Source organism: Ovis canadensis, chromosome 21, assembly GCF_042477335.2.
Source record: "Ovis canadensis isolate MfBH-ARS-UI-01 breed Bighorn chromosome 21, ARS-UI_OviCan_v2, whole genome shotgun sequence".
NCBI lineage: Eukaryota > Metazoa > Chordata > Mammalia > Artiodactyla > Bovidae > Ovis > Ovis canadensis.
Window position 1 is genome coordinate 61,525,081 of NC_091265.1, and position 11,440 is coordinate 61,536,520.

Sequence of the window (11,440 nt, forward strand, 5' to 3'; positions counted from 1 at the left end):
AGTGTAATACTCACTGGAACCCTGAATTGAGTGTTTTATTTGCCTGTGACCTCACATCTGGAGGCAGCGTGGCCTCTCTACCTCTGGCAGGCCCTGGCTGCATCACACCCAGCACAAGAACCCAGGCCTGCACCCACCTAGCCCACCGGGGTGGTGGGAGGAGCCCATGGCCCAGGGCTACTGGGGCAGGCCGGAAGAGCCCTGGAGAGGAAGGGGTAACCCCCCCCACCACGCACTTGGGAGGGGCCCTCAGCGGGTTGCTGAAGCTGTGGCTGAGGAGGAAGTGAGAGGAGGAGGTGAGGTGCAGCAGGGAGGTAAGCTGGGCCCCTTGGGACAGGGGCTGGGCCTGGGTCTCCGGTAGGGGGCCTGGCCTTTCTGCCCCTCTGGGCCTGTGCCCCACCCCCACCCCACAAGAGGAGAGGGTACCAGAGGGGTGTGGTGCGATGCCCTGCAAGCTGTCCTCTTTGACCAGGCGGGCAGGTCCTGGGGCTGAGGCCTGGCTGCAGAGGCGCCCCGGCCCCGGCTGGCCGGGAGCCCCTGCTCACACTGGCTGTGCCCACATCTTGCAGCCTGCCGCACGGGGGGTCGGTGGCGCCATGGCCCAGGCCCTGGGCGAGGACCTGGCGCAGCCCAGTGAGCTGCAGGATGACTCCAGCTCCTTGGGGTCCGACTCAGAGCTGAGCGGGCCCGGCCCGTATCGCCAGGCTGACCGCTACGGCTTCATTGGGGGCAGCGCAGCAGAGCCAGGGTAAGTGGAGAAGGGATGAGGGGGGTACGGGGTGCTGGGCCTAATGGTGGAGGCTGAGAGCTGAATTCTAGAGTGAGGCCCAACCTCGAAGGTCCTGGAAGGGTCTGGGGACTCAGCTAGCATCACCTGTTCTCGGGTTCTAGATGGAATCTTAAGATTAGCAGGGCTATGGGGAGTGAGTACCTGTGTGTCTCTTCCTCCCAGTCTCTGAGGGTTCCCAGAGGGGCTGAACCTGCTTCTCCGTTCAATCTGGCCCAGGAATCCCAAGATCATAGAACCCACACTTCTTCCCCTACCAGTCCCCCCCTTCCCCAGGTGCTGACAGGAAGACGAGATCGGAGATAGATAGGGAGGTCATACCGCCATCAGAGGCAGAATCAGGCTCAGAGAAGACTCCTGGTTTCTAGCTCTTGGGCTCTGTCTACTCAACTTCCCCGAAGAGTTGTCTGTGTCCCCGTCCCGGGGGACAGTCTACCAGCCCCTCCCCCAACACACACCTACACACCCTCTTCAGTATCTCCTGCTTCCGCCCACATCGGAGCCACATCCTTTCCTGTCCCCATGACAACCACTGGCAACTCCTGGGTGACAGGTCACTCCCCACCCCAGAGATTCCCAGAGATCTCCAGGGCCAAGGGTTGGGCTCACCCAGGTGGTGGGAAAGGCCGAGGATGTGGCCATCCTATGTCTGGACATTTGTGCCGTGTGCCCCCAGGCCGGGTCACCCTCCTGCAGACCTCATCCGCCAGCGGGAGATGAAGTGGGTGGAGATGACTTCACACTGGGAGAAAACCATGTCTCGGCGGTACAAGAAGGTGCGGGGAGAGTGGCCCCACACGGGCCCCCTTGGCTTGCCCCCCCTTTACCTGGCAAAATTCAGCCTCCTGTGTCCCAGCACCTCCTGGCTTCACTCCCTGCTCCTCGCCGAGACTCTTGCCCGATGGCAGATTGTGCCTGAGGCCAGCTGAGAGCGGCAGGGGTATCTGGCACAACTGGCCTAACAGGGTGCCCTGGCCTCACCCGCAGGTAAAGATGCAGTGCCGGAAAGGCATCCCCTCGGCCCTGCGGGCCCGGTGTTGGCCCCTTCTGTGCGGGGCTCACGTGTGTCAGAAGAACAGCCCCGGCACTTACCAGGTGAGGGGAACCTCAGCGGTCCCAGCCCCCTCCCCTAGCCCTTCACCCCTCTGGGCCTTCACCTCCACCTTCTTGCCCACATGCAGAAACTGGCTGAGGCCCCGGGAGACCCACAGTGGATGGAAACCATCGGCAGGGACCTGCACCGCCAGTTCCCTCTGCATGAGATGTTTGTGTCGCCCCAGGGTCACGGGTACGAGGGTGGGGATGCCCAGGGACCCCTAACCCCCAAACCCCCAGGTGCTTTGGCCGAGTCCCCGACCCTGGGTTTATGTCTTTGCATCTCAGAGGACCCAGCAAGGCCCCTGAGGGGCCAAGGCCTGGGCAGGGCTTGCCAGCGGGTGCGGGAGGGATGCCCGGAGGACTGGCCCTGATGAGGTCTTCTGGCACAGGCAGCAGGGCCTCCTGCAGGTCCTGAAGGCCTACACCCTGTACCGGCCGGAGCAGGGCTACTGCCAGGCCCAGGGCCCTGTGGCCGCCGTGCTGCTCATGCACCTGCCCCCGGAGGTGAGTGCCCACAGCCCTGCTGCAGGGGCCCCAGACCCGGACGCCCACCCCCAGGAACTCTGACTTCAGTTACCTGAGATCCTGGACCCCCAACGCTAGGGACCTAAGGACCAAGGCATCCTGTGCCCTGGACCGTGACCGCCCTCCCATCCTCTGGAGCCCTGGCCTCCGGGACCTAGGATCCTCAAGTCCCACGCAAACCTGTCCTAGTGAGCCAGGGCCTCATGCCTGCCAATCTCAGTAACCGTCAAGCCCAATGACCTTGATTCCAGGAACATCGAACCCTGACCCCTGACCTTTGGCCCAATGATCTAAAAGTCTGGATGGTATCACCTTGTCCTTATGACCCCTGATTCTGAACCCTGTGACCATGATCCCTGACCCCAATGACCCCAAGAACCCAAGACTTGAACTTTTGGACCTCCACTGCCTTGACCAGTGAGCCCCCACCCTGCGACCCTCAAATTCAGCCCTCTGAGCCCTGTGATTGCCGACCCCTACACCCCTTGGTAGGCCTCTTTCTAGGCAACGGGAAGCTTTTAGGTAAGACCCACCCCCTGCCCCAGCCCCACTGGCAGCACTGAGACCAGGCTCCTGGCTCTAGAGTCACCCCAGATGTTGTCTAGGCCCTCCCCTGTTGCCCCCCTTCCCCCACCCTGCGGTCCCCTCTGCGGCGGGCACTCAAGGCCTGTGCCCACCCCCAGGAGGCCTTCTGGTGCCTGGTCCAGATCTGCGAGGTTTACCTTCCCGGCTACTACGGGCCCCACATGGTGAGAGGCAGGGACGGGGGGAGGGCTGGGTGGGGGTGGGCGCCTGGGGGACGCCAGCCACCGGTGCTGATGGGCGTGGCCGCAGGAGGCTGTGCGGCTGGACGCTGAGGTGTTCACGGCCCTGCTGCGACGGCTGCTCCCTCGCGTGCACAAGCATCTGCAGAAGGTGGGCGTCGGGCCCCTGCTCTACCTGCCCGAGTGGTTCCTGTGCCTCTTCGCCCGCTCCCTGCCCTTCCCCACGGTGCTGCGTGTCTGGGACGCTTTTCTTAGCGAGGGTGAGTGAGGGGCCGACCAGGTGGGCGGGGGCAGGAGGGGGTGCCTGGTGGGCACGGAAGGTGGAGGTGCCAGCTTCGCTCTGCCCCACCGCCACTGCTGACCCTGATCTGGGGCCTGGGTGCTGGGGTGTGCTGAGGGTAGTCGCTGTTAGCCATGTATCACCAGTGGGAGGAACAGCAGCCCCTGCCACAATCAGTGAGATCACCACAGGGAGGGCACAGCATCCACGTGGGGGGAGGGCTGGAGTCAGGGAGGCTTCCCCAAGGTCGATGGGGCAGGAGCTGGAGAGACCACAGCAGTGGCACAGCTCGGGGACTGGGCACTGTGGGGGCACAGCAGATGGAGCCCCTGGGCCCTCATTGCGAGCCCTCAGAGGCCAGGCACGCCTCTGGGAGCCAAGGCCACTTGAGTAAGTGAGACCTACATTCTGGTGGGGGTGGGGATGGGAGGCGGTGGTACCAAATTAACAAGATATTTATAGATTGTCTTAAGTTCCATGAAGAAAATAAAACAAAGGACATACCAGAGTGTAGGGGAATGGCAGGAGAGGGCTGTTTAAATACGCTGGTGGCCACTCCTTGAAAGAGGCAGATACGTGGAGCCGGGTGGAGAAGGAGAGGCAGGCAGGGCCCTATCCGCAGGGTCCCAGCCACGGATGACTTGAGGGGTGCGGGCATGGGGAGAGGTGCCAGGCCAAGAGCGGGGGGCAGTCGGGGCAAAGCTGAGCTGGACTCTGGATCTCTGGGGCCCTGCCTGGTACCCCCATCAGTGGCACAGCTGCTTTCTGTACTATGCGGGTTGTCCAGCGGTTGCGTGGTAGAAATCCACCAGTACATCTACTGAGCACCCGCTGTATGCCCAGTTGGCTTCAGAGTGGGTTAGCATTCTAACCACGGACGTCCAAGTCACTGTCTGCTTGTCCTCCCCTGCACTCGGGCCTCGAGGGTGGCACAGGCAGGGCCCCGTGGAGGTGCCCTTGCCCGTTGATAACGGTGACGACCTTAGTAGTCCTGTTGTCTCTTTACACGGCACAGTGGTCACCAGGCCTCACTGGTCCCCCTACTGCCTTTCTCAGCAGACCCGAGGCTGCCAGGGAGGGGCCCTGAGGCTCCAGGAGCAGGCCAAAGTCACGTGCGTGTGCGTGCCTGCATGTGCTCTTAGCTTAGGGGTGAGGAGTTCTGGCTTGAATCTTTCTAGAATCAGAAGCTCACAGATCTGAGCTAGAAAGGCTGTCTTGTTACCACCCAGCCCTTTCACTGGATGGGGCAAGGAGCTGAGGCCCAGAATGAGAAAGCCCGTGTGAGGCTGTCAGTAGCCCTTGGCTCCTGGCAGGCTGTGCTGCCCATGAGCATCAGTGGCTGCTGGGACCCGCTGGCTGGTGTCCCTAGACGGCCGACCCGCTCTCAGTCCAGGCAGCAGAGCTGCAGGAGGGTGGAAGGAGTCTGGCCAAGGACAGGTTCGGGCCCGGGCTGAGAGCTGGCCCCACACTGAGCGAGCCCCACTGGCCTGCAGGTGTGAAGGTGCTGTTCCGCGTGGGGCTGACCCTGGTGCGCCTGGCACTGGGCACCACTGAACAGCGCCTGGCCTGCCCGGGGCTCCTGGAGACGCTCGGCGCCCTTCGATCCATCCCCCCTGCCCAGTTGCAAGAAGAGGTCTTCATGCCCCAGGTGGGTGCCCCTTGCGCGCCCCCTGCAGTGGCCCAGCAGCCCCCTGCACAGCTGGGGAAACAGGCCTGGAGGAGTAGTCACAGTAAGCACGGGGCTCCATTCTTGTCCTCTGAGCAGCAGAGAAGGTGGAAACCCCAGGCCTCAAGTGCCTTTTAGTCTGCCTCTTTGTCTGTCAGGCCCTCAGCCCTCAGCCACTTCCTGGGGCTGTGTGCTGCCTGCCCTGCGGGGATCTCATCATTTCCTGCCCTCCCCCAGGCTCAGTATCAACTGCTCCCCGCAGGTGCATGGCGTGGCCCTGTCCGAACAGGACCTGCAGCGGGAGATCAAGGCCCAGCTGGCCCAGCTGCCCGCATCAGCATCCGAGCCACCCCCGAGGCCACAGGCCCGCCTGCCGGGGGCCCCAGCCATCTTTGAGGCCCAGCAGCTGGCAGGAACCCAGGGGAACCCCCGGCCCGAGGTGCCTCGCATCGTGGTACAGCCCCCAGAGGAGCCCCAGCCGCCCCGGCGCAAGCCCCAGACCCGAGGCAAGACTTTCCACGGGCTGCTGACCCGGTCCAGGGGCCCCCCTATCGAGAGCCCCTCCAGGTCCCACAGAAGCTCCACCTCCTTCCTGGACACCCGATTCTGAGGGTAGGTCCCACTTCTGAGGGTACCACGGACTCAGGGTCCCCCTGATCCCAACTGCCTGAACAGTGGATGCCAGCCTTGAAGTGGGCACCGCACTTTACAGCTGGGGTTGGATGCCTCATTCCTTTCCCATGGACTGCCTCAGGCCTGAGGAGGACTGAAGGGTGCAGAGTGGGGTTTGGGGGACCCAGGCCATCCCCCACCCACAGGGCTGCCCCAGTGCCTGGGCCCTTGCACACATCAAGCTTGCACTGGAGGAGTATGCAAGAAAGGGCATGGGCTGGGCCACAGGGACCCCAAAAGGCTCATGAGGGCCCTGGAATAAAGTCTGAACAGAAGCCTGCATGGGGTCAGATCAATGCCCTCTACCCGAAACCTTCCACCAGCTGGCCCCTCCTGTTACGGCCCCGCCCCTCCTAGTCCCGCCCCAGCTCCCCAGGGCACATGGAGGCTGCCCGTTGGGTGCTGGAAGGTGTTTACCAGCTACAGGGACCAATGGCAAGCTGCAGCACTCAGCCTCTTGGGGCCAGGTGAGGCTCCTGTGCCTGGGGGAGGAGGGCTCCCCCAGTGGACGCTGGGCCCACATGTGGGACTCTGTCTCCTCTTCTGCTCCCTCCCCTTGCTGATTTCAGGAGCACACCCAGCAGTGGGAGCACTCTATCCCAAGTCTGCCCCCCCACCCCACCCCGGGTCCTAGTCCCGTCCTCAGAGAGAGCCGGCTGAGAACAAAGGCCTAGTGTGCCCGGACAAAGGAGAAAGGCCCCGCCGGCCCTTGCCCCCTCCTGAAACCCCAGCCGCACCCCCTGGGGACTGCCACCATGGAAACCCCCTCCCACACTTGCTAATTGCCCCCGTGGGTGCCCGAGGTGCCTGGGACATGAGCCATTGCCAGGACAACAGGGCTGTTTCCGAGGCAGGCTCATGTCCCTGCAGGGCCGTCTGAGTGCTCCGCCTCCTTGGGTGCCCTCCCCTGAGGGTGGAGGGTGGAGGGTGGGGGCATGGTCTGAGTTCCCGGAGAAAGTGACTGTAGTCTTGTTTAAATGGTGGAGTGTTCCATCCGCCTTTCTCAATGGCTGTGCTGGAACACATTGGCACCCTCAGACCCCTGATTCCAAATGGGCTGGTGACAAGTACACGGCCGCAGGAAGACACTCACTCTGTGTTGTTATTGTTGTTCAGTTGCTAAGTCGTGTCGGACTCTGCAACCCAACCCCGTGACTGCAGCACGCCAGGCCTCCCTGTCCTTCACCATCTCCCGGAGTTTGCTCAAGCTCATGTCCATTGAGTCAGTGATGCCATCCAACCATCTCATCCTTTGTCGTCCCCTTCTCCTGCCTTCAGTTTTTTCCCAGCGTCAGGATCTATATATACTTTCCTGCTTTTAATATTTATTTATTTGGCGGGATCAGGTCTTACTTGCAGTACAAGGGATCTCTAGTTGCAACATGTGGGATCTAGTTTCCTGACCGGGGATCAAGCCTGGGCCCTCAGCATTGGGAGCGCAGGGCCTTAGCCGCTGGGCCCACAGGGAAGTCTCTGAGTATATACTCTTACAGCCCAGTCCCGGTTCCAGGGGCTGACCATCCTACTTTCAAGGAGCCTTTGGTCTGGAGGAGGGACTCACGTGGAGGTCCAGACACAGAGCTAAAGTTTGCCTGTGGAAACTGAGTTTGCCAGGAGGAGAGGCAGTTGGGCCCGAGCTTTGCTGCCTATGGCAAAGCTCCACTCCAGTATTCTTGCCTGGAAAATCCCATGGACAGAGATGCCTGGTGGGTTACAGTCCAGGGGTCACAAAGAGTCAGATACAACTGAGCAACTAACTTTCTTTCTTTTGCTGCCTATGGCAGACCCTAGGCTCACCCCGCTCCCGCAGTCAGCCACCATGAACCTGGCCGCCCTCCGGGGGTGCTCTCTCCCCTCCTGTTCCCGCCCACTCCCCCAGTTTCACTCCAGCCCTGGTTCTGAGTGTGGGGCGGCAGCTGGGCCCCTGTGAGTTAAAGAAAAATTTCTGAGCCCCTCTTCTCTCCCAAGCCCCCACCAGGGTGCTCAGTCCCTCCAGTCGTGTCCGACTCTTTGGACCCTTTCTGACTTCATGCCCACCAGACTCCTCCGTCCATGGGATTCTCCAGGCAGCGGTCCTGGAGTGGGTTGCCATGCCCTCCTCCAGGGGGTCTTCCTGACCCAGGGATCGAACCCGCATCTCTGATGTCTCCTGCAGTGGCAAGCGGGTTCTTTACCACTAGCGCCACCTGGGAAGCACCCCACCAGGGTACTTGAAGCTTAATAACGTCCTCCCCTGCAGTTCACAGACCACTTTCTCAGCCCCACCATCCACCCACACACCCTGTCTCTGCAGGTGGCACTGAGAGCCTCTGTAGAGAAAGGGGGACCCGGCCAGGTTGAGTGTCCAGCCCAGGATCACAGAGAGAGGCAGCGCCGGCTAGACCGTGCCTTAGGCTTAGAGCCAGAGTCTGATGGACTCTCAGGCAGGGAAGCAGGCAGGTGGGGGCCTGCAGGGAGTTTATGGGGTCCGCCCTGAACTCCCTGCCTCCCGCCACTCAGCTCTTCTGCCGAGAGGTTAGGGGAGCAGGAATAGCAGCCTTGGTTCTGGGCTGAGAACCCACCCTGAGGCTGGAGGGGAGGCCACGAGGCATTCCCACAGATCCAGGCCCTGGCAAGGCGGCCTCCAGCAGGGCCCCTCGAGCCGGGGCTGAGCCACGGCCTTATCTACTCGGAGAAGCGTTTTCTGGGCAGTCCTCCTGCAGGTCTTGTTATCAACCTGGGAAGCCTGGGCCAAGGGGTCAGGCCAGAAGAGGACCACTCCCTCCTTGCGTGAACACTTTACACACGCTATTCCCACAGGGCTGCGTTGCCCTTATGGCCCCCGGGTGCCAGTTAGGAAAAGATGTCCCGCTCCAGGTACATGCAGCCCTTCAGGACCGCAGGGAAGTGACCACTCAGCAGAGCAACTTTGTGCAGTGAGCAACCTGCACCACCGCATGCAGCCCCAGTTCCCTACACCCCTGCCCGGAAAGGGGCTCCAAGAAGGTCCCCTGCCTTCTCGGGACCCACCCGAGAGCACTCAGCCTGTGGGAAGCAAAGCTGGGCTGGCATCAGCCCAGGGGACAGGGACAGGAATGTGGGGGCAAGCAAAGAAGTGGAGAGGCAGACGGACCCCTCGTGGTTGGGGGGACATGGTCTCATCTCGACCGCCACCCACCCCAAACGTCCCCCTATCCCCACACTGTCCAGAGGCCAAGCTTGGGCTTCCTGTAAAGTCCTGCTCAGTGTGGAGTCCTGTCCCCAGGCCACAGAAGCGGAGCCCAGAACAAAGGTCACCTCTGAAGCTGACTGGGCCCCTTTGTAGCCATTGCCAAAAGCGCCCCTGATCATCGCTAAGAAGCTTCCTGTCTCCTAATTTGGCAAAGATGCCCACTCCAGTACACACCCTATGATGCCCCAACCTAACACCCACCTTCTGGCAGGAATTTTCTTTGTCTTGAGGCTATAAAAATTGGCTATTAACCCACAAAACCTGTCGGCGTTCTCTGCTCTGTCAGGAGGTCAGCCCACTGCGCTCACAGTGCCCACTTTCTCTCTGCTCTTTGTTCTTAATAGACTCACTCCCTTCTGAAACGCTCTGTGTCTGGAAATTCTTTTCCAGCCCGTGTTCGGGCTGCCTCAACACATAGGAAAGCCTCACTCTCTCTGAGCCTCCGTTTGCTCCTACAAATAGTGGGATAACAGCAGCTCCCACCCCAGCCCCGAGAGCGCTCCGCCGGGGTCATCTTTACGGGGATTACTGCCTAGTGGAGCTGGGCAGTAGCTCAGGCATGGCCTCTCCTCACCTCGCCCCTACCTGGCTCTGCTCCGCCTCGGGTGACCTCCAGGCTCTCCTGGCGTAGACAGAGCAAGACTGCCCTGCCAGCCTGCTTGCCCCCACCCCCGCCGAGTCCCAGGGCTGCCGCAGCTCGACCCTGATTTTCCTCTCTGTGTCCAAAGGCAGATGCCATTGCAGCTGGTGCCCAGCCAGGGCAGTCTGGGGGTGGGCACAGAACCACGCTGCTCTGTGTGCATATGCTCCGGCAGAGGGAAGACCCCAGCTCTGCCGCTCACCAACTGTGACCCTCGGCAAATCACATCACCTCTCTGAGCCTTGATTGCCTCATTTATAAAAGGCAGAGAATCACAACTGTTATGGGGTAGGGTTAAGTGAGATACGGAACACAAAGCACTCCGTAGTGCCTAGGACAAGTCACAAAACACTTGCTAACACTATTGCCTTCTGCCAGGCGCCCCATGCCCAGCCAAGCCTGGGCTAAAGGAGGCATCATAATCCCCATTTAAGGATGAGAAAACGGATGCTGCGCTTCTTGTGTTAACAACAAGACATCAGGAACTTCCCAGGTGGTCCAGTGGCTAAGACTCTATGATCCCAGTGCAGGGGGCCCAGGTTTGATCCCTGGTCAGGGAACTAGATCCCACATGCCGCAACCAAGACCTGGTGGAGGCAAATAAAAAAATGTTAAAAAACAAGAACAAGACAGCAGGCGCAGTATCAGCAGCCACTGATACTAAGCCCTCCATCACCCAACTGAGACAACTTAATTACTGGCTCTGTTGGTAAAGAACCCACCTGCAATGCGGGAGACCAGGGCTCAATCCCTGAGTCAGGAAGATCCCCTAGAGAAGGAAATGGCAACCCACTCCAGTATTCTTGCCTGGGAAATCCTGTGGACAGAGGAGCCTGGCAGGTTACACAGTCCATGGGGTCGAAAGAGACGAACACGACTTAGCAACTAAACCACCACCACCAATACAGTTCCAGCTCTCCTGGAAAGTCTCTCTTTTAAAGCAGTCAATCAGGAATCACCTGACCAGCCCTAGGGAGGTCATGTACCTGATACACTCCTGCTGACCACCCCCCACACACACACCCGAAACAAAGTGACTTTGCAGGGAATTCCTCAGCAGTCCAGTGGTTAGGACTCGGCACTCTCACTGCTGAGGGCAAGGACAAAAGAATAAGGAGGAGAGAGTGACCTTGCAATAACCAACCCACTTTTTTGCCTAAGTATAACTTTAGAGTCTGCTCCCTTCTGCCTATAAAAGTTTTTCATTTTGTACGACTCCTTGGAGCTCCTTTCTGTTAGCCCGATTCATGACCCGTTGGATAACGCTGACAAGATCTTTAAAATGTGCTCTGCTGAATTTTGGTTTTTAATACGTGTTGTGTCAACACTCACGCTCTTTGGTGATGTCCATGCCCTCATCCCTCATCCCTTCCATGGATCTCCGTGGAGCTCAGGGTACTCATGCAGCAAGAGAATGGATCTTCTAGGGTGGCCATGCCTCATTCCAGGAGCCTGGGCCAGCCACGGGGAGGAGCAGAGTGTAGATCTGGAGCAGGGGGGCCCAGAGCAGCCCTGGAAAGCTGGGTGGGGGGCTCCAGATAAGTCACTTCTCCCCCCAGTCCCTGCTTTGGTAGTTGGGGGTGGTCCTCACAGGCTGCTCTGCCTCTAGCTGTAAAAAGGGCTCGAGGCAGCCATCTTTGCCCCCACAAGTGCCACGGGGTCATTAGTCCTTCCCCTCCAACCCCGGGAGGCTCTAGGGATCCACCAGGGGGTCTCTGGAGAGAGGGTCTGTGGGGGAAGACCTGTAACAATGGCCTCCCTGTCCTGGGCGCCCAGCACAGGGAGCTGTGATCATTT

General features: G+C 60.4%; 1 protein-coding gene and 1 long non-coding RNA gene across 8 annotated transcripts; one reads left to right on the top strand and one right to left on the bottom strand.

The window, feature by feature from the left end:
- The first annotated feature begins 32 nt into the window (after positions 1-32).
- Positions 33-6,072, top strand: TBC1D10C (TBC1 domain family member 10C). 7 transcript variants are annotated; one of them, XM_069565703.1, is made up of 10 exons: positions 33-314; positions 570-748; positions 1,464-1,563; positions 1,775-1,882; positions 1,969-2,075; positions 2,275-2,389; positions 3,094-3,159; positions 3,245-3,434; positions 4,948-5,102; positions 5,383-6,072. In XM_069565703.1, the coding sequence occupies exons 2-10, from the start codon at positions 597-599 to the stop codon at positions 5,728-5,730; spliced, it is 1,341 nt and encodes a 446-aa protein (XP_069421804.1). In that variant the 5' UTR covers positions 33-314; positions 570-596; the 3' UTR covers positions 5,731-6,072. The 7 variants fall into 7 exon arrangements, with proteins under 7 accessions (XP_069421804.1, XP_069421807.1, XP_069421805.1 ...); XM_069565706.1 differs by having other exon boundaries at positions 233-314; positions 4,948-5,184; XM_069565704.1 differs by having other exon boundaries at positions 233-296.
- Positions 6,073-9,881: 3,809 nt separating this feature from the next.
- LOC138426902 (uncharacterized) lies at positions 9,882-10,460 on the bottom strand. The gene is made up of 2 exons (XR_011251830.1): positions 10,366-10,460; positions 9,882-10,230 (listed from the first exon to the last, which is right to left on the bottom strand). It is a non-coding gene; the product is annotated as an uncharacterized lncRNA (long non-coding RNA).
- Between the last annotated feature and the right edge of the window lie 980 nt (positions 10,461-11,440).

Bases quoted from the DNA above. Each gene is read 5' to 3' on its own strand.
- TBC1D10C (XM_069565708.1), top strand. From the start codon at position 444: ATGCCCTGCAAGCTGTCCTCTTTGACCAGGCGGGCAGGTCCTGGGGCT. The intron at 749-1,463 runs GTAAGTGGAGAA...GTGTGCCCCCAG, and splicing joins GGCAGCGCAGCAGAGCCAGG to GCCGGGTCACCCTCCTGCAG. The intron at 5,103-5,382 runs GTGGGTGCCCCT...TGCTCCCCGCAG, and splicing joins AAGAGGTCTTCATGCCCCAG to GTGCATGGCGTGGCCCTGTC.